The 20,385-nt window shown below is 39.4% G+C and overlaps 2 protein-coding genes across 2 annotated transcripts; one reads left to right on the top strand and one right to left on the bottom strand.

Moving 5' to 3' along the window:
* Positions 1-1,520: 1,520 nt before the first annotated feature.
* pias4a (protein inhibitor of activated STAT, 4a) lies at positions 1,521-15,038 on the bottom strand. The gene is made up of 11 exons (XM_023408072.2): positions 14,959-15,038; positions 12,200-12,581; positions 11,982-12,066; positions 11,848-11,889; positions 11,443-11,533; positions 10,057-10,185; positions 7,334-7,439; positions 7,059-7,132; positions 6,767-6,927; positions 5,152-5,303; positions 1,521-5,008 (listed from the first exon to the last, which is right to left on the bottom strand). The coding sequence occupies exons 1-11, from the start codon at positions 14,983-14,985 to the stop codon at positions 4,734-4,736; spliced, it is 1,524 nt and encodes a 507-aa protein (XP_023263840.1). The 5' UTR covers positions 14,986-15,038; the 3' UTR covers positions 1,521-4,733.
* A 2,901-nt stretch (positions 15,039-17,939) lies between these two features.
* Positions 17,940-19,907, top strand: foxq2 (forkhead box Q2). The gene is made up of 2 exons (XM_023407976.1): positions 17,940-18,543; positions 19,308-19,907. Exons 1-2 carry the CDS (start codon positions 18,037-18,039, stop codon positions 19,680-19,682), a joined length of 882 nt encoding a protein of 293 aa, XP_023263744.1. The 5' UTR covers positions 17,940-18,036; the 3' UTR covers positions 19,683-19,907.
* Positions 19,908-20,385: the final 478 nt, after the last annotated feature.

The raw sequence follows: 20,385 nt of genomic DNA, 5'->3' as shown, positions 1-20,385 counted from the left end.
GAAGCTTTTCTGCTCACCACAGTTGTAAGGAGTGGTTATCCAAGTTACCGAAGCCTTTCTGTCAGCTCCAACCAGTCTGACAATTCTCCTCTGGCCTCTCTCATCAAGGCGGTTCCATCGGCAGAACTGCTGCTCATTGTATGTTTTTTTTGTCCTTGCACTATTCTGAGTAAACTCTAGAGGCTGTTGCGTGTGAAAATCCCAGGAGATCAGCAGTTTCAGAAATACTGGCGCCAACAATCATGCCACGGTCTAACTCACTGAGATCATATTTTTTTCCCATTCTGATGTTTGATGTGAACATTAACTGGAGCTCCTGACTTGACTCTATGCATTACAATGCTGCCACATGATTGGCTAACTGGATAACAGCATGAATAAGCAGGTGAACAGGTGTTCCTAATAAAGTGCTGAGTGAATGGAGACAGTATAAATAATACCTTTGACCTAATTATGAGATGTGCTTTTAATAGAAAGTGACAGTTGTCAAACTTTTGAAATAAAGTATATTTGTTGCTGTTCTTAGGTTATGGATTTATTGTCTGTAGATTACTATGACATTTGGTCCCAGTAGGGAAAGCGCAGGTTTAAATATTAAAATGAAAGATGGCTGGATTTCATTTAGCTCCTGGTATTGTGCATGCTGGCTCACTGTCACAACTTACTTGGACACTTAGGTGAATCATCTTTAATGTCATTAGTAACCTATGCTTTTCCTATTTCCTTTTACCAGGAAGAATCAAAATGTCAAATGTCATGAGGCATTAACATTTCCTCTAGCTTTACTTAAACATTTTGTAGATATGTTGCAAGATATCAAATAAAAACAATTATTTTTTTCTTCAAAATTTACAAAAGTTCTAACATTACTTATTAACCACTGAATTCCTAGTTTGGGAATCTCTTAGTGCTTGGTTTGATTTAGTCCCACTTCATGCTTTAAATCTAACAGGCTAAATTCAAAATAAAATGTTTAACCTTTTAAGATGTTTTTTTTTTTAATGAGTACTGTGGACCAATTGTACCCAATAAAAATGAATAGAACTTACACCTATTTACCCTTTCTTCACATAAAAATGTAATTATGGGGCATTCTGGTGGTCAAGGAGTTCAAGGCTCTGACAAGGGAGACATAGTGACTTCAGTTTCAATATGGCTGGGGACCTTTCTTGCATGTCACTAATCTCTCTTCCCCCCATATTACAATCCATCTACTCCAATGTCTAATAAAGCGCCCCCCCCCAAAAAAAACAATGCCCCAGTACACTTTTAAAAGTGTTATGACATCAACAAAATCTGCAATGGCTGCAGCACATTACTTATTCTTTAGACTAAATTTCAGTAAGACAACCTCAATTGCTTGAGTTGAGGTTGACTGACTTTAATGAGTACACCTGCAGATATGCTGAATACTGCAAACAGGGTGGGATGCATTTGTCCTAAGTGGATTTAGTTATCAAATGTTGCCGTCTGGCTGAATGCAAACGGTCTATTTTCAAAATAAAACGATAGCAGACAGGTTTTTAAGAACTGATTTTAATTAATTCCACACGTCAATAACAGCTGTTAGAATACGATCATTTTAAATTTTACAATTTTATCCTCAACAGGCATCAAATGTGTCCCCAGATCTGAGCATTTGGTACAGGACATAACAATCCACACCTTAACCAGTCCTCCCAGTCCTCAGTGGCATCAGCTTCAGGTGCTGCTGCCCTCAACAGCTTTTTTATTGTCTGTTTGCCTATAGGAACAACTGGAGGCGATTCAAGGCTTAATAAAATATTATTTAAATTTTATTGTCTTTTAATATGAACATATAAAAAAACACAACAAACAAAACATTTACATCATGGATTGTAAGCCTCTGCCCATGCTACCTTATGCATTATAATAATAAGAGATGCCACTACAAAAAGACCAGACCCTCAGCTCTCTCTAGCTCCCAAACAACCTGCAAACGTATCTGGCTCAGATCCACAGAAGCAACCTGCACCACCTCTAACCTTTAACCATAAGGCAAAGAGAAGTTTAGGAGATCCGTTCAAATAATGACCTTCTATATCTAGCAACAAATGAACAATGTCGTTTTTATATGTATAGCAGTTACTTACAAATACAAATTGCCTAGTTAAAGACAAGTATTAAGTTCTTTACATTATTTAGCTTCAAAAAGCCTTATATAGAACATCCTTTTCAGGGACAGATCAATTTTGTGTGATCACCAAATTTTTTCACCACTACATTGATTTTGTAAACTATGTCAATGTGTCAAAAGAAGGAGAAAAATGGAAGACCAGATTTGACCTACTTTTTCAATCATCAACCCTATCACACGGTGCACTTACCAACAGTGAGGGCCCGGATCAATGTGTAAATGTCGTTTCTCTGTGCATTTGAGCAAGGCAAAAGAAAACCAGATTGTGTGCTGATTAAACTGCAACAAAGGGATGATGAGAGAGGGAAACATACCATGCACAACTCATCTGAGTCACTACCTTTTCCCTCACAAGTGTCTTACAGTGGAGTAGGACTGCTGCCTTTCTCGTTTCACATTTTCTGATTCCCATGCATGAGATGGTTGAGGAGATCTGGTCACAATGGTCATTGGCTTTCAAATAAATAAGCCATATTGGGATGAAGTATCAGATGAAAGTGCAAACAGCTCTAGCAACACAGCAACACATTTTCTCTTCAAGCAAACGCTGATGACCTTCCTGCAGGCAAACCTAAAGCCTGCACATGCAGCCCGTGTATCCTTATCTGAGGAGCAGCAATCACATACTGACAATACCAGTGCAGGTGCTGAGGAATATTAGTTGTAAGCCTACAGCATGTAGCAATTAAAGTCCAATTCTATTCCAGCAAATAGATATGACCTTATCTACATTGAAAGGAGGCCAAGGGGGATCGTTGGTTGAAGCAGCTCCACTTGTTCCAGACAGGACAATTTGTAATCCAATCAATGACTTAAGCTTGGTGGGATTGCACTTACTGACACTTCATTAAGTTTTGTTGTGTCAGACATGCTGAACCCACCACAGCAAAATACTCTGAATGCTTCTTTGACCCAGGTCGGATTCATTCACAGGAAAAGAAAAGGAGCATTCATCAACAGCACAGCCTTCGAGCCTTTCATCACCCAAACCACTGCAGCAGGGGGGGTCCTGCTTTCTGCAACTACAAGCTCCTGTCTGTACAGAACTACAGCCCAATATCATGTAGATTTATGACATAACTGTTAAGAGAATGTGAAGCAGTAAAATAAATATGATATTTGCAGAGAAGGAGGCCAAAGTGTGGGAAAAAAGGAGGACAGCGCTTCTGAATCCGGTTCCATAACTGTCCTTTACCTCAGATTTTTTTAATGCATCTCTGTCCATTTCTCAAACTGGAAAAGTCTAAGTAAAACATAAATGAAATAAAACACCTCAGACTGGGGTCTCATCTGCTGGCCAGCTCAGCTAGTCTTAAAACAATGGGCTCCAATCTTCACTGTTTAACAAAAAAAGAAAAAAGGCACCAAAATCTCATAACCGTTTCCTGTCAATTAATTCTTAAAATACATCTGCTTTGGCACAGCTGCCGCAGAGTCATTTTGATGAGTTGCGTCCATCTGCACTGCTGATATATCAAGCCTAATAAATCATGTTACAGCCAGATAACAGCAGAAATGTTGTACTGAGTGGTACAGCTCTACCTGTCACTGACACCTAGTTAGCTCGATTATCCACAAACTAGCTTACCCTTCAAAGATTTTGTTGCTGCAGAGGAAACAGAGCTGCATGGAACGATGGAATTAAAAAATAAAAAACAAAATGTAGGAAAACAAAATCTCCAGTGTAAAATTGGCTTCATCAATTCTTCTGTCCTCGGCTTCTTTCTTAGCTACTCTCTGGTCAGTCTGCTAAGTTTTTATGACTGAGGTAGGTTCTCTTATCTAAGGACAAAATAAAAATGGAAAGCATCACACATTGAGGCCAGTATTGTGTTCTGCCTTTTCATAATTAAAAGGATAAATTCCTGAAAAAACCCTTTCAAGCTTTGATTTCATTCTCTGAACAAAGAAATAATAACGCAACAGGAAAGGATTCAATTTGCATCACACTCCACGTACCTTTGCCTTGTCCTCCCCCAAATTATTCATGCTCTTTTCCATTAGTTGTTTTTGACCTTTTACCAAAATCTACTGAGGAGCCTCCATTTTTTAAACTTGCCTGTTCATCACAAATGTGACAAAAATCAGAGACGCAAACATTGAACGCTCATGGCTAAAAGAGCCTGTAATTCAGAGTCAAATACAAAGAGATACGGGGTGGTAAAGAGGAAATTGTCTGGAGAGAGAAGAGGAAAGGGGGGTTGGTGGTGGTGGTGGTGGTGGTGGTGGTGGTGTTGGGGTGCTTGATCCACTCAGTTTCTTTAGTAGAGGCAGGACGGTACAGATATTCACTGCAAGGTGACGGTTGGCCAAAAAGAGTTAGATTTGCTTCCAGTGGTGTACAGTACAAAGAGGAATCCTAATCACTCTAGATTGAAGATTCATTAACAGTGCATGTTTGAGTGTGTTTGTTTTGTCTGGATATTAACCAGAGCTGCTAAAAGGCTCTGATGTTTGGGCATAAGGAAGGGTTGTTGCATCTAGTGGATTACTGTGTTCCTGTCCTCAAGTTTTTAGCCCCCTGCCTCTCTGTCTCTGTGTGTGTGTCAGTCTATGAGGGGACAGAGCTGTGGGGTCAGTAGGCAGTGACCAGGTCCTTGTCGTAGTTGTATCGGCCCCTCTTTGGGGCAGGACTGTCAGCGCTGTCCTCTGTGTCCTCACTGTCTCCACCAGCCCCGCCCCCTTCCTCCTCAGAGGAGGAGTCAAGAGTCAGATCTACCACTGCACCTCCTCCCGGTGCCACAGCAGTTCCTCCAGTGACTCCTGGCATGCCCACGGAACTGCTTCCAGATTTGCCCGTCAGGCTGGTGCTGCTGTGGGCTGGTGAATGACCGTTTGCCTCAGGAATGCCTGCAGACAGAGATGTTATTTGGAAAAAAAAAAGAAAAAAAAAAAAGATATTACAAAAAGAATAAACTCTAGCAAACTAATATACAGAAAAAAAATGAACTCACTCAGTTGAAGAGGTAAATGTTACAAGGTTTGACACTTACATATATCAACAACGGGGTACTCTGGTGTGTTGCTGCGTTCTCTTTCCCTGTCCCTCTCCTTGTCATCTCTTATGGGTCGCCAGGAGCCGTCGGTCAAGTACTCAATCTCCTCAATGTCCTCACTTGTCTCTTTCAGAATCTCAGAAAGCAGCCTGAAATACACACTGCTGGTTAGAGTTGCCTTACAAAACAGATTTCACAGCAGAAAATGAGCAGAATACTGAACTCCAGGAGCAATGCCTAGTAGGTCTACATGGGTTCCTGCAGTTTGCAGATTACGTGTCATTCCAACAGGTTGACCATTCTCTATAATCTCCATTCATCCATTTTCATTAAATAAGATATTACTCAAGTTACGCTCCTTGAAAAAAGTCAACATTAACATCAATTCTATGAATTTCACAGCGTCAAAAAACACTTTATAAACCTGACAACATTTAGTAATTAGACCATTGAAACTGAAACCTAGAGATCAGTTAAAGAAGGGACTTTCGCAGAAGCTTAATTTAAGGAATGCAAATATACCTCAGAGCCAAACTGTAACACAATGCCTTCAGTCTCTGTGGAAGTAGGGGAGTGCCTGTGAGAGTTGCTTCGAATTTGCAAGAAATTACAGGCCCAAATTGTTGTGGATTAAAAAAAAAAAAAAAAAAAAAAACTTTACCATCAAGAATATTTTGATAAAAATGGAATGCAGGCTCATCTGTTTTTCCTACTCCTACCATCAGCTACAATTCTCTTTGTGACAAAAAAAACAAAAACAAAAAAAGAAAGACAAAATCTGTTAAGATGTAGTTCTCTGGCAGTCTGGCACCTTTAGCTGAAATGAGTATTTTACAGTGTCAAATTACTGCAGGTACCCTGTGGGTCACTTGCAGCCATGACTACTGTAAAAAAACAAAAAACAAAACTCAATTGAGCTTTCCAGAGTCTCACAATTACATTGTTCGCTAAATTATAGCATTGTTAGAACAAATAGATGAATTAGAATTACTGCTTCGTGGTTGCATGCCTCCGCCAACCAATCAAGGTGCAGTTTACATCCATGTCAGGACTCAAAATATCACTGGTCAGATACAACATTAAATCAGGTAACTGGTTTTAATTTTGTGGCTTGTTGGTATAAGTGTATAGGCCATGGAAAATAATGTACGAGAACATGCCCAGCAAAAAGCATTTTTATATTTCTTTCAGTGAAAATGAAATGCAAAAATTACCATTCCTACTAAAATGGTGACTCCTATCTCAAAAGTATTATCTGTCAAAATAATTGCAAAATGATTTTATTTGCATATCGTTCAGCCCTAATTTTCAAAAGTTTTGAAATATAACCTGACAGCAGGCGTAGAAATACAAAACAAAATGGATGATCACCCTCTTATGCAATGCAAAACATTAAAAGCTTTTATAATTAAAACACAGTAGGTTGGTGCATGGTTCAACTTGTATGAACAGTCCTACAGAGGGCCCGACATTTGTGAAGCTTTAAGCATTTTCCCCAGGCTGGCTTGAACACACAGGGTCGTTAAAATTACAGAAACATTTTCAGGATTTATTGAAAAGACGAAGATGCTGCGGCAGCGGGACAAGTCAGAGCATGTTTCTGTCTCCTTACCCATCAATTGTGAGCAGCTCAAAGGGTGCGGGCTTGTCACAGACGGGGCAAGTCCACGTGGGCTTTTTCTCATTCATCTGCAGGAAGAAGACTGCGTCGAAACACTGAAGATGGGCACAAGTTAAAACTCGACATGGTACACCGAGCCGCATCTTCACCAACTGGGAAATGGTAGAGGGAGAGGAGAAAGCATGAAAAGATATGAAAAGATATCAAATGTCAATGCATGAAAAACATTTAGGAGACATGTCACAGCTTAAATTGTCAGCTATTCTCATGTCAGCATACTCACTGGACAGATGAGAGAAACCCGGAGGCCTGTGGTTGCAATTTCACTCTCTGGATCAAAACGTAGTTTGTCTTGTACTGTAGATAAATGGTAGAAAATTTATAATGACACCTCATTTTCTATCCATGTTGTAATGTATAACATTAAATGCACAAGCAAGTCCTTCCAAAACAGTGTTAACAAAAAATTTATGATTTGAAGAAACAAAAGTCAAATGAGTTTCTTTTACGATTTTAAAGTCCTACAGGAAACAGAAAATTAGGAAGAGTAACACTTACTGCGTTCACGACAGCGCTCTGCACTCTCAACAGAGCAGAGTTTGAGTTGGCTGAAGAGGTCTGCTGCAGTGAAGACCCTCACTAAATACACTGCCACAGAGTACCGCTGAAAACACACAGATTCAGAGATAGTGAGCACTGAGTTTGAAAGACTACCAAATAAAAATAAAGCATGTAGAGTAGCTTTAAGTATTCAGACCCCTTCTGGTTTTCGCACACTTCATTTTTTTTCTTTTGTAGAGTTTAAAAAAAACATTGTCTTTATGGGTTATTGGGTGTTGGTGGGTGGGCATGATTTAGAAAGTTTAACAAATGTTGTGGAAAGCTGCCTCTAAAAAAAAAAAAACTCTAAACACATAACACAAACACACAAAACACTGATGGGTTGAGATTTATAATATATTGCATACAATTTAGGAGACAGATACCCTATAACATTAAGTCAAAAGGGAGGGTCTCCCCGAAAGAGGGACAAAGTTCATAATTTATAATTTTCTTGGAAACAAACCAAAGGATCATTATTGGCCTTTTGCCCAAAAACAACCAGATATGAATCAGTTGGCAAGAAGCTACAAGGTGTTCACAGGCTGTCCCAGAGATAACATAAGATATATTACAAGGGGCCTCTGCCTAGTGATAACACAGAACATCTGGTTTCATCATCCCTCAGGTGATCCTCCTCTTAAAAGCATTGAAACATAAATGAATAAATTATAAATGATTCACACTGATCTTACTTTCACACAAATTAACTCAAAATCCAAAACTGAAATCTTTCATTTAGAATAAGTATAAGACTCTTAATTCTGTACTTTGCAGAAGCCCCATTAGCAGCAATTACAGCTTTGAGTCCATGAACTGCCATCTTCAGGTCTCTCCACAGATGTTCTATAGGGTTTAAGTGTGGGCTTTGGCTGGGCCACTCAAGCACAGTCAGAAACTTGTCCCAAAGCCATTCCAGCACTGTTGAACCATCACCCCAGTCCCAGGTATTATTATTATCCTTCCCTTAGTTCTAACCAGTCCCCATGTCCCTGCTGCCCATCATCACGCTTCACTGTAGTGATGGTATTAGCCAGGTGATGACCAGTGCATGTTGTTAAGTCAATTTAATTTTCCAAAAGGTGGACTCCAATTAAGTTCTAGACACATCTCAAGGATAATTAAGGCAAATAGGATGCACCTGACCAGACTTCAGATTGCCACAACAAAGTGTCTGAATACTTTTGTAAATTAGAGATGTCAGGAAATTTCAATAAATTTGCAAAATTTCTAAAAACGCGTTTTCACTTTGTCATTATGGATTACGGAGTGTAGACTCATTGGCAAAAAATTAAAATCAAATCAACACAATAAAGTTTGCTAAAAGTGAAGTGATCTGAATACTTTCTGAAGCCACTGTACACAAAGCAAACCTCAACTCCACTTTGAAAAATGTTTTTTATGGGAAGAGAAATCTCCTTGTTATCACCATTCTCATCATATGTTAGAAGAAGAATTAAGGCAAATTTGTTCTCTGGAACCCTCCTGATTATATAGCTGTATTTAATGCAAGCTATTCTCTTACATTATATGGGCCTATTACAAAAGTCACACATCACAGAATGTCCACTGTTTCTTGGATCATCTTCCCTAAACACAGAGAAAATGTTATAAAATGTTTTAAGCTTTAGTGCAAATATAGCTTTCTGCTTAACAAAAATCTTAGATTTTGAAGGACTAAAATCCCTACAAACTCCTCTTGTGGGCCGACCACAAGGTTATAGACTTCTTTACTTCAATGTTCCACTTCAAACAAACAACAACAGTTGGTTTGCCTCTAAAAATCAGTAACATTTCTCCTGTGCACTACACTTCGGAAGTGCTGTGGTTGGTTTAAACCTGCAGTATTTTGTTTATGCTGTGGATAAAGAGAGACCGTTGAAATCTTACCACAACAGATCTGCAATGACATCCCTCCCTCTCCATGAACATTATCATAAACACAGCAGAGCAGCGTATAAAATATTAAACACAACCCTTATAGGAAAGGTGTGATGCAGGCCATACATTCTTAACGCAGAGCAATTCTGCTTTCAGACATTTAAATTGCTTTATAGGTTTTAATTCAGGCTTACTGCAGGCTACTGTGATCAGGACATCCACAAAACTGTATTTTCTCAATTAATTAAATAATACTCACACTGTAAATGCTGGAACCACAGAATTAAAAATGTTTTTTTTTTTTTTTTTTTTAAAATGACTCAAAACGATTGATTATCAAAGCAGTTGCTGATTATTTCCTAACTGATTAATTGACTAATTGTTTCAGCTCTAATTGACACAAAAGGAAAACTCCATACAAAAACCAGTTTTTTTTACTGTGTTTGTTTAGTTTCACCTTTCACGTTGCTCATCCCTAATTGGTTTACACAGGAGCTCTGAAGGAGAGGGTGCCAACAGAGGTAAGAGTGTATTCATCAGCTTTCCAGCTGCTTAACAGGATCAGGATTGTAGAGGCAACAGTCAAGAAGCCAGCTGAAGCATTTCAGCACTTGGCCCACGAAATGAGTTATACCACACACAGCTGAGTGGGACCAGGGAAACATTCAGAGAACTGTATGTCCCAGCTCGCCTGGGTGCTCCTTGTAATCTACCAGCAGGAGAAGATATCTCTACCTGCCATGTTGCCACCACGACCATGATCCTATTCAACAATATTAGATTCTGCATCAGACTCTGACCTTGCCAAAGTTTCCCCAGGTGATGGTGACTCTGTTAGTGACACTGGAGAGATGCAACCAGGGAGTGATGTTTACAGGTCGACAAGGACGACGGGGTTCCACACCAGGCTTATTTGAGGGGTAATAGCCCTGTAAACACACAGACACACACAAATACCAAAGTATTATGTAAGTTACCAAATATTTTATCCAGATAGATTAGTTCTTGAATTATTTGCTGAAATGGCATGCATTGGAATTCCCTCTGGAGGGCTTAGATACAGTTTAAAAGACTAACTTGTTTTTGGGCTCTTGATTGTGTTACTTGTACAGTCACTATTTTACCCAAGAAGCACAAATTGCAAACAGCTTCTAGTATTTTCACTTTTGTACAGAGCTCATTTCTCTGTAAGAAGAGCACTGAGCTCCAAGCAAGTTACACAGGGATGATAGATTACAGTAGCATCTATAGTTTTGTGCTTGTGCTTCTGTTTATTAATGTCCATATAAAAGCAAAAAAAAAATTAAGCAGTGGAACCAAGTCAGTCTCATTGTATTTTACATTTTGGTACTTCCATCTTTTTCCTAGCTACGGCTTTCTTGATGGCTATTAGTAATATTTCTAATATTTGTCACTGGCTTCGGGTTTGGTCCGTGCGTTACCAATTACGTTATGCTATGACCAAAATTAATCTCTTAACTGCATTTTGACATTACATTTGTAGCTGCCACAAACTGTGGAACTTTTCAAAAAATCTAAAAAGTTATCGCACATTCTCGGGCAGCTTTCTTTTATGTCACTGCTACATCTGATTTGAGAAGTCCACGGCGTGGTCCTTCCTTTGTCGTGTGGATGCTCAACAGCAATCTTTAGAATGCAAATGCTATCAAATTCCCATTATTGTTTTTACAACCCTTATTTTTGACCATTGTCTTTCAGGGTTGCTTTTTTGACTACACAGCTTGTGAAAACAACAATGCAGCAAACACTTGCCTTGGCGGTTTAAGCTTCCCACCAGAACATAAAGCAAAACACCACAATAGTTTGCAAGCCACACAGAAAATGGCAGCCGGAAAGTTTCCTGCTTAAGTCTTGCCAGTGTATTGATGCCTTTAGGGTTGCTAACCAACACTGAGTATGTACCTGGATATTCTTTATCTTGTCTTATTAAACATCTACCTACATCAGGTTGTCTGGTCCATCTCTACCATACATTATGGGGCCAGTTTGGCCATGAATAGGCAGTAAGTCTGTCGCCCACCAGTGACTCATTGACTGCATATATAAACAAATGGCTTACCATAATCACTGGAAAAATTATTTCACAAGAACAGAAGATCTTCCCTGCTTAGGTCATGTTTGTGCTCTGAAGGTGTGGTGCATGTCAAAGAAGTGAATCAACCCACCGGCACATGACAGTAGGATTGGTTGACTTTGACAGCAATGTTTGGGGGATACTGGTCCTCTTGAACTCCAATGGAGTCCGTGTAACAGATTCTGCAACAGAGAGTGACAGGAGAGAGAAAGATTACTATGACAAGAATTTCAGCATGACTGCCTCTGTATCCGTCAAGTCTTTGAGTATTTTAGAACTCGTTCAAATAAATCAATATTTTAAAAGAGAATCATGGAAGTGGGGGTTAAATTTGTTTGTCCATGCATGGTAAAACTATTTTTCCATTCTCTTCTATGCATCTGTGGGGAAAATTGTGATGAACAGCACAGTCACTGGCAGAATCTGCACCTTCAAGACAACAGGATTGTGAAATATCTATTGGTGATTGATTCAACGGGAATTACTGGGAACTTACCTCAGAACCACTTGGATTGATCTGATTCCTGGACGAAGCTCACTAGGAAGGTCACAAATTAAAATGAGCATCAGTTACATATTTTTAAATTAAGCTGGTGTGCAGATCTGGGAGAAAATGTTGGATTTTCTTACCTTGCATTTCTGATCTGGTCTGCTTGGTTCGGTGTTAACTCAAATATGCATTGACTGTCCTGCAGTTTCTCATTGTTCTGGGAAACTGTAAACAATGGTAGACAAATTTCATTACAACACAGTATGTAGCAGAATAATTTATTAGGACACATAATATTTCTCCAAAAAAGAATGATTTAAATACAATGATAAAGAGACATCAAATGGTCTCCACTTACTTAGCTCTGTTGGTGGCAAGAGTGTCTCCAAAGTTTGGTAGAAGGGCAGTGGTACCAGCTTGACCTCTGCTGCAGGTGTGGGGAGCGGTTTGGAAATGCCGTTGAGGTAGTCTGCGCCCTGAGAGGTGGCAGTAGGGGAGGAGCTGAGGGGTGAGTAGGCAACTGGGACGCCTTCTGGACGCCGTGCTGCAAGCCAGCCAGATGTTTTGGGAAAGCGCGACTCGTAGAGCTGCCTGACATTCTTCAGAAGCTCCGGGCTGTATTCGGTCTGCACCAGCCTCAGCGCACGCCCCACCAGGTCCTGCTTCAGCCCACTTTTGCTGCGACCCATTGAGGCCAGCAGCGTCTGCAGGTCTGAGACCCGGAAACTTTTGACCATGTTCTATGGGGAGGAAAAGACAAAATTAGAGATATAAAATACAGGGACATTTAAGTTTGTAAACAGAGGAAGTTTGAGTGACAATGCCATCAATTTACAAGTAATAACACTCATTTTAAGAGCCATCTCCAATTCCATGGCATATTTATATTCAAATAAAATGCAAAGCCATTTACCAACACACAGCTAATGACTTTGGATTTCTGTTAGTTTGGACTTCTTCAAACAACTGAAAACTTCAAATATTTTATTCTTTCCCAAGCCCTTTGTTATTCATGCTTTTCTTAAGCTATCTATGGTCTGATTTTCTAAGTTATCTCTTGCTGTGAGGAAAATTCACTAGCCTCTTTTAAACACAGATCCCTCATTATGCTGGCTATGCATCTTTACACTGTACTAAACAAAGTCGTCATAATGCAGCCCCGGTTTATGATTTTAGATAGCACGCTGGCGTTCTGGAATCAGAGCCATGATGTGTAGTGTTGGAGCCCATACCACCAAGCCAGCTCTCCTTTTTGCACAGATATCTAACTGTGTGACCCAAGCACAAAAATGCATTCCAGTACATTTGTGTTTATATTCTGTGAGTTTCTCCGGTGAATTTATCAAGTTCCTAAACATACTGTCTGAAAAATCCCTCAAAGTAAATCTAATAACTCAATGCATAATTAGATTTCTTCCCTAACACAACTGTTAAATTTCCCCTTGACAGGCTCCACATCATTATTTAATGAACTTATATGCACCATTTAACATTACATAGCAGGTGTCTGAAACTGTTTGATTCCTGCTATAATTAGCTAATGTACTTGGTCACTTTAATCCTTCAGAGACATGAACCGGACATGTAATTAGCCTGCTATAGTAAGAAGTTACATCAGTCCTCATTTTGACCGCTTCATTTTCATCATTCCATCCTTTAAAAATTTGTGGTACCATTAAACAATCTTTTGAACCCTGGCTCTGCAATACCAGTTAAAATGTATGACTTCACCTCTATATTTCATGGTATTACATCCACACTACATGTCTGTGAAACACTGTCAACGCCTGGCTACAGCATAAGCTTGGAAAAAAAAAAGAAAGAAAAAAAAAAAAGGCATGAGCACCTTGTTTAGTTTAAGGATTAAAAGCGACATGTTAAAGCACAATATAAAAATATGTGGTAATAACTATAATTTGAATCTTTATTTGACAAAAGATGGGTATAGTTTTCTTTTAACAATTTTTATATGTATACCAAAATCTGTTTACAGCTCCACGAGCTAGAACACACCTCAAATTTAAAACTGGTTCACCTTAATTACAGTATACTTCATTACTAGTAGTCGACAATCAATCAATCAATCAATCAATCAATCAATTAATTAATCGTCGAGGATTGACTGTTAAACTACATTGGTGGCTTGTGGATAAAGTGTGTCCAGCACTGACAACCAAACTTTTCAGTGGAAGACAAACCATAACAAGCACACGTTTACTCATTGAATGCACTGGATCTAAGTGTAGTCAGTGCAACGCAATACAAAGTTTAATATTACCAAAGTCTAATTCACTGACTATACCGGTTCCAGATTTCGGTCACCCACATTAACCTTGTATAGAGTACTTACTCAATACACGAAATCGCTTATTTCAGGACAGGGCACACATGACAAAGTATACAATCTGCATGAGGATGTTTATTTAACGGGCAGCAGCAATGCGAACATTACTGGGCAACACACGGAATGTTGTTGTTGTGAATGGAAAAACCCGACCTGTCTGACATGCTTTATCAGCCAGTTTTGAGCCCACATTAAATTTGCACAATGAGGCGACTGTCCATTGAGCTTTTGATTGATGAACTGAGCAAATATTGCAGCCATAAAGGCAGTAACGTTGCTGTTTCTTCAGCCTCACTTTAACATCACCAGTATAGCCTACGCTATCGGCTGGCTAGCTTGTCTACAGACTGTGCTGTCGGTATTCAATAATGGCAACTGAACATTTTGACAGGTGCACAGCTCCATAAACTAACTGGTAACTACAGAGAGACTTTACTGTAAGACAAATAACGTCATATATGAACACGGCGGGAAGCATGCTAACAGCAAACCCCCAAATGTTTGTATGGTCTCATCATTCATTTTCATTTCTTCCTTCAGAGCCAGCGTGATGCTAGCTGAACCAACGCACTTGCCTGGTTAACACTACCTAGCTACGTTAGCAGCGCAGGCTAGTTCGTTTCGTCGTGAATGTAATACGCCACATTTCTAAGAGTACAGCCTCTTAATCATATTCATGCAAAGCCCCCAGTTTCCCCACGGCCAGGGAGAGCTTCAGCTCACACTCCCGTGCTCATCTCCCATCAAACCAAAGCTAGCCAAGCTCTACTTGCCATCGCTTCCACCAGTTCGGCCGCCATCTTCGTGCAGCAGTACCGCGAGAGTCAGCGACGACGGCTACTCTTACACCAATGAAACATAGAGCCTGCTTTGATGGACGGGTGACCTCAGTCAATCACAGCGCGGATTTAACCAGGGCCTGCAGCGCTGCATACAAAATGGGCGGGATCGTCGTTTTTTAAAGTTACAGTACAACTTTTTAAAAACACTAAGAGACAGGTCTCATTTTCAAAATTAGGCCTCAGTGTCTATTAATGATACCACGTGTCAAAGTGTTTAGATATCCATGATGTTTCGGTTTTATAGTATTGTGGTACTGTGGTCGTGCGTCTTAAAAACAGTTTTAATTCAACATGGGTGTAAAGCATGGGGCGTCAAGTGGATTCGGTCGCATGGTCCCCTCAAGTCCCCTCCGAGCAAACTATTCCGTTTCAGGTTCTGCCTGCTGCCGTGAGATGTGGAGTTAATGCTTTGTCTAAAGTATGTTCTTTATTGAATCAAAATGAGTAATTAACAAAATGCACCCACACGTCGAAGCATAGACCAGCCATATCATGACTAAAACACAAATGCCATGTCGTGTCACGCTTTTGCAAAATGGAATTAAGTATATATGGGACACCTTTACGCACCCTCTGGTGATCCGGCCCAGGTTTTCCTAAAGCTCTTCATATGTGGCAAAGAATAGCATCATGGAAACACAAAAATCAATTAAAGGAATTGCAGTATCATGTAATAACATGGTGTGTTTTGTTTTTTGGCTTTACTTGGGATGCGAAACATCAATAAAACAACACTATACATTCAAAAGGACAGCTGGCTTTGTCACCAAGCTGGTTGATGGAATATGCTATCTATAATTAGACTTTGTGAATTTGTAGGAAATATAGGATTCAGTTATTATGATACAACTGTCTAAATTTAATTCACAAATGTAGACACAAATTACTTCATGGTATGTTCTACATAATACAGGTTACTATTTTTTACAATTCTAATATTGGTTCATATTTATTAACCTAATATTGCTAGTCTAATACGTAGACTACAAGTCTATATATAAATTAATCAATATAGCTGAGTAAAATTCAAAAGCTTGATAATGTAAAGGCAGCATAATGCTCTGTGTTGTGCATGTATTTTATGTTCCATTATTTAAACAGAAGAGGGCAATATGGTCCATGATTTGACCTGACTGTTAATTCATGCCCTCTGTAAAACTAAGAGAACGAAGCGGATCCATCTAGATACTGTACTATTACTGTTACCTAGATTAACACAATGACTGTTGTGGAGATGGTGTGGGCTAATAAATATATCTATTGTGCAGGTTATTAAATTCCTACAATTCCACAGTTCATGTTACATCTGTCAGTATGAACTAGACTTTTATTTGTTTCAGATCCCAGAGACTTTAAGTTTATAAAACATGAAAATATGGGGCATTAGCAATTTTCTATTTGATGTCAATACTATCAGTATGATACTGCTTGTCTGAATTGCTAGAAGAAGAAGAAGAAGATACAGAATGTGTGAACAATGTGGCATTAACATTTTTTGAAAATGTTTTACATGACTTTGATCTTACTTATGGGACAATTAAAGTATATGGGGATTCAAGTGTTTAAATAGCATTATGTTTTAAGATGGATTAGATGCTTTATAAGCTTTGTGATTGGTCAAAAAGATTTAATCACACTTGGCTTTTCTTAATTGTATAAACATTTTAATTGTAATTATTTCAATTATCCAAACTTAAATTCTATTAAATGAGTGTAAAGAGAATGTCAATTCATTCAAATGTCTGATGTGTAGATGTTTGACCTGAATATCATAACGTAAACAAAAAACAAAAAACAAATACACTGTATGTCAGCATAAACCATAAAAATCTTTCATAATCAAAACATAAATAACATTTTTAAGAGGTTAAGTTTAATCAAATACAAAGATAAGGTCAGTAGTAGAGTCATAACACATCATTATGGAGTATTACTCAATAATTGTTCTTCAAATTAAGGGAAATGTACATGAAATTAAACCAAAATTATTCTTTAAAAACTTCTTGCACTATTAAAGATTACAATATACTACAATACAATGTAGCGCAGAAGCAATTTGGCTTTAGTCTTTGAGAAGATTATTTAAAAATATCTAAGATTATATTTGGCAAATTCATTCACAAGCAGAAAAACTAGCTATATTTGTGTGCTGCACTGTATATGAAAAAACTCTTCACGTCAACAACACAAAATTAGTTAATTAGATTTATTTGTCAGATACTTTACTGTTTGACTCAATGTGAGTCTGTGTTTTTTTTTTCTCCATTACATTGAATTTGAGTCATTAATTACTGCTCTGTGGTAACTTAAGTAATTCTTTGTACAGCATCCCCATTGACAAAACAACTTTAACAGGATAAAACTGGCATCTAAAAGGCCTTTGATTCCACAGCATCCTACCTCTGCACACCATGTCTTACTAAATCTTGAGTGTTTAATCTCCCGTAATTACAAAGATTTGCTTAGGTTAATAAAAATAATCCGCCTCAATTGAGACCCCCTACCTGGACCTCCCCTGTGCGTTCTTTGCCCCTTTCTGTGAGGGATAAATTCACAGTCATATAAATAGAGACACCTTCAGAACTGTGAAGAACAGCTCTTTGATTCAGGAGCAATTGGCAGTTGGATCAGAAGGAGGTTTTGATCAGGTCAGATTTATCAGAGAGGCGAAAACGTTTAATTAAACTTTGTTGGCAAACAAAGTGGCTGTATTTAGTCTTAAAGACTGACGTCATTTCCACAGTTGAGGTTGTGTCGCTCATGAGCGCATCAGGGTTAACAACAGTTGAGAGGCTCATCTTTATCTGTGATCTTGTCAACAGTAAGACTTCGGCGAAACAAGCGAGGGGCATTGAGGCATTCAGTTTATGAAGGGTCCTAATTTTAAAAGAAAATAGCCATGCTGTGAAAACTCAGACACACAGTTCTGAGAAGACTTTTGGGAGAATCGCTTTCCATTTATCACCTTATTCAACAGTCAGTCAGTTTGGAACCAATAAAATCTCTGTAATGAGTCTGAGATATCTTAATTCAGAAATGACAATGGAGGACAGAAGCAGCCACACTGGCGTCAGAGAACGGCTGGGACTGAGCTTCACTATTGACTACCTTCTGTTCAATAAAGGAGTCAAAGGTTCTAAAGAAGAAGCGACAGGAAGTCGTACGGCAGAGCAGACAGCGAACAACATGCTAAATCATCAGAATCCTAAACCCGAAGAGGTGGGGATTCGCTCTGAGATGAAGGAGACGCAGCTACAGAGGTCAGGGGTAGACACTGAAGAAAGGAAAGTCAAAGAAGAGGAGGGGGATGAAGAACAACAACATGAGGGGGAGGAGGAAGTGACCACCACCATTTCTGTCAGCAGCGATCCGGAGAAGTCTGACAAGTCGGACAAACCCAACCAGTCGTACATTGCACTCATCTCCAAGGCAATCCTGGCATCCGAGCAGAAGAAACTGCTGCTATGTGACATCTACCAGTGGATCATGGACCACTACCCTTACTTCAAGAGTAAGGTATGTTCACGTCTCTGTTACTGTCTTTCTATTTACATGGCATGCAGAGATCAACAGACATGGCACTGTCAGAAAACAGCTATTGTAGTAAAAGAGGAATTTAGAATGTCAAATTGGTAATTGTGATTATGTGAAGTATGCGTGATGACCCAGGTTATTACTGTCTGCGGGAGTATTTTGAAATGAATCATTCTCTCTGTTAACTCATCATAGCTACTGGTAAGACAGCTACTGGTAAGACATTCATGAAACAAATAAGAAGAATTCGTGTTTACCCAAAGTGTTCATTGTCATCGTGTTTAATTCAGTTGCTGAAAAATAATGTGACTGCCATTTTCACAAATGAAGTGACCTACTTGGCACAGGTAATCTGTCTGAGTGGTTAGGCAATTAGGTGCTCACAGGGAAACTAGATGATCTTCTTGTTGGCGAATTCACAAATAAAGTAATCCTGTTGCTAGGTTGCAAACTGCCTCTGCCTTTACCAGGTGCAACAACAGATTGGACGTAGCCTAGTGGATTAAAGTTGATCACTGGTTTGACGTGCTAAAAAGGTAACTAAGGGTGTTGTGTCTTACTGTGATCATATACGGTCTTGACACGCTATCGCGCATCCTGCCAACAACAGGACGAGGTGACATCCTGAGTAGGATCAGTGATACTTAGCAGCCACCTATGTTAATTTTCGAATGGTTCCATTTAACTCTTACCTGCTTTCAGGATTTGTTCTTGGCCTAACAAAATGTATTTTCTTGCTCCAACAGGATAAAAACTGGAGGAACAGTGTGCGTCACAACTTGTCTCTGAATGATTGCTTCATCAAAGCAGGCCGCAGTGACAACGGTAAAGGCCACTTCTGGGCAATTCACCCATCAAACTATCAGGACTTTTCTAACGGGGACTATCACTGCCGGAGAGCGCGGCGGAGGGTTCGTAGGGTGGCAGGACAGCTCCCCCTTTCCTCTCTGAGCTCCCCGTACCACCCTGCCCTCGCCCGCCCCCACAGAACCACCTGTTGGTGCTGTCCTCAGGCCCCAGTGCACCCTCTGTCCTGCGTGGCACCTAGACTCTACTGGCCTTGGTCCCGTGTGCAGCCACAAGTGGGATTCCACCCAGGCCTGCATGCCTCTATACCCTGAGAATGAACAGTTTATATTTATGAGGTATTCTGTACTTACAGTTTGGGCCTGAATTACTATTGGATAAAAGAGACATTTTAGAACCCTTTTGCTTATGATGATATCATTAGGTGATGTTAAAATTGATATGAAGTTGGACTTTATTACATTATATTCACCTTTGTAAATAAGGTCAAAGTAATTTTAGTACATTCAATGACTGAATAAAATGTATGAATCTTTTAATCACACTGCACATCTTTAATTTGTAAATTTGTATTCTGAATGTTCTTAGAACACCAGAAATACCAATACAATGTTTTGTTATAATCTCATTAAATCATATTGAATTCAACTGATGTTTTTTCATCAGATGCCTCAGGTGTGTGTGTGTGTGTGTGTGTGTGTGTGTGTGTGTGCACTTGCCTGTGCGTGCAGATAGAATTAAAAGTGAGCCCAATGCTAAAATACCACTCGGTATTAGATGCTAATTAGTCAAAGCTGTCGGGATGCAAAATCTTCTGCCTTAAGAGACTAAAATCAGGCTTCCCAAAGCCGACTCCCAAGGATATGAGGCCAGATAATCTGAGCAATCCCAAATAGTTTCAAGAAATAGGAAGCTTATCACACAGTGTAATCTGTAACCGCTGCTGCAGAAAGAGGGGGACCACAGGAGGTCGGGGGCGAAGGAAGCAGAGGAAAGGGAAGGAGCCAGAGGGAGAGA

This window comes from Seriola lalandi, unplaced genomic scaffold (assembly GCF_002814215.2).
Source record: "Seriola lalandi dorsalis isolate HSWRI2012SDOR001 ecotype SW California unplaced genomic scaffold, Sedor1 jcf7180002054353, whole genome shotgun sequence".
NCBI classification, from domain to species: Eukaryota; Metazoa; Chordata; class Actinopteri; order Carangiformes; family Carangidae; genus Seriola; species Seriola lalandi.
This window is presented reverse-complemented; position numbering and strand designations above follow the sequence as displayed.

What these genes read in the sequence shown, in the direction of transcription:
- foxq2 (XM_023407976.1), top strand. Translation starts at nt 18,037, where the DNA reads ATGAGTCTGAGATATCTTAATTCAGAAATGACAATGGAGGACAGAAGC. An exon ending in ACCCTTACTTCAAGAGTAAG is followed by an intron (nt 18,544 to 19,307) that starts GTATGTTCACGT and finishes TTGCTCCAACAG; the next exon opens with GATAAAAACTGGAGGAACAG.
- pias4a (XM_023408072.2), bottom strand. Translation starts at nt 14,985, where the DNA reads ATGGCGGCCGAACTGGTGGAAGCGATG. An exon ending in GACCAGATCAGAAATGCAAG is followed by an intron (nt 11,890 to 11,981) that starts GTAAGAAAATCC and finishes TGACCTTCCTAG; the next exon opens with TGAGCTTCGTCCAGGAATCA. An exon ending in GAGCTGCTCACAATTGATGG is followed by an intron (nt 5,304 to 6,766) that starts GTAAGGAGACAG and finishes TGTGTATTTCAG; the next exon opens with GCTGCTTTCTGAGATTCTGA.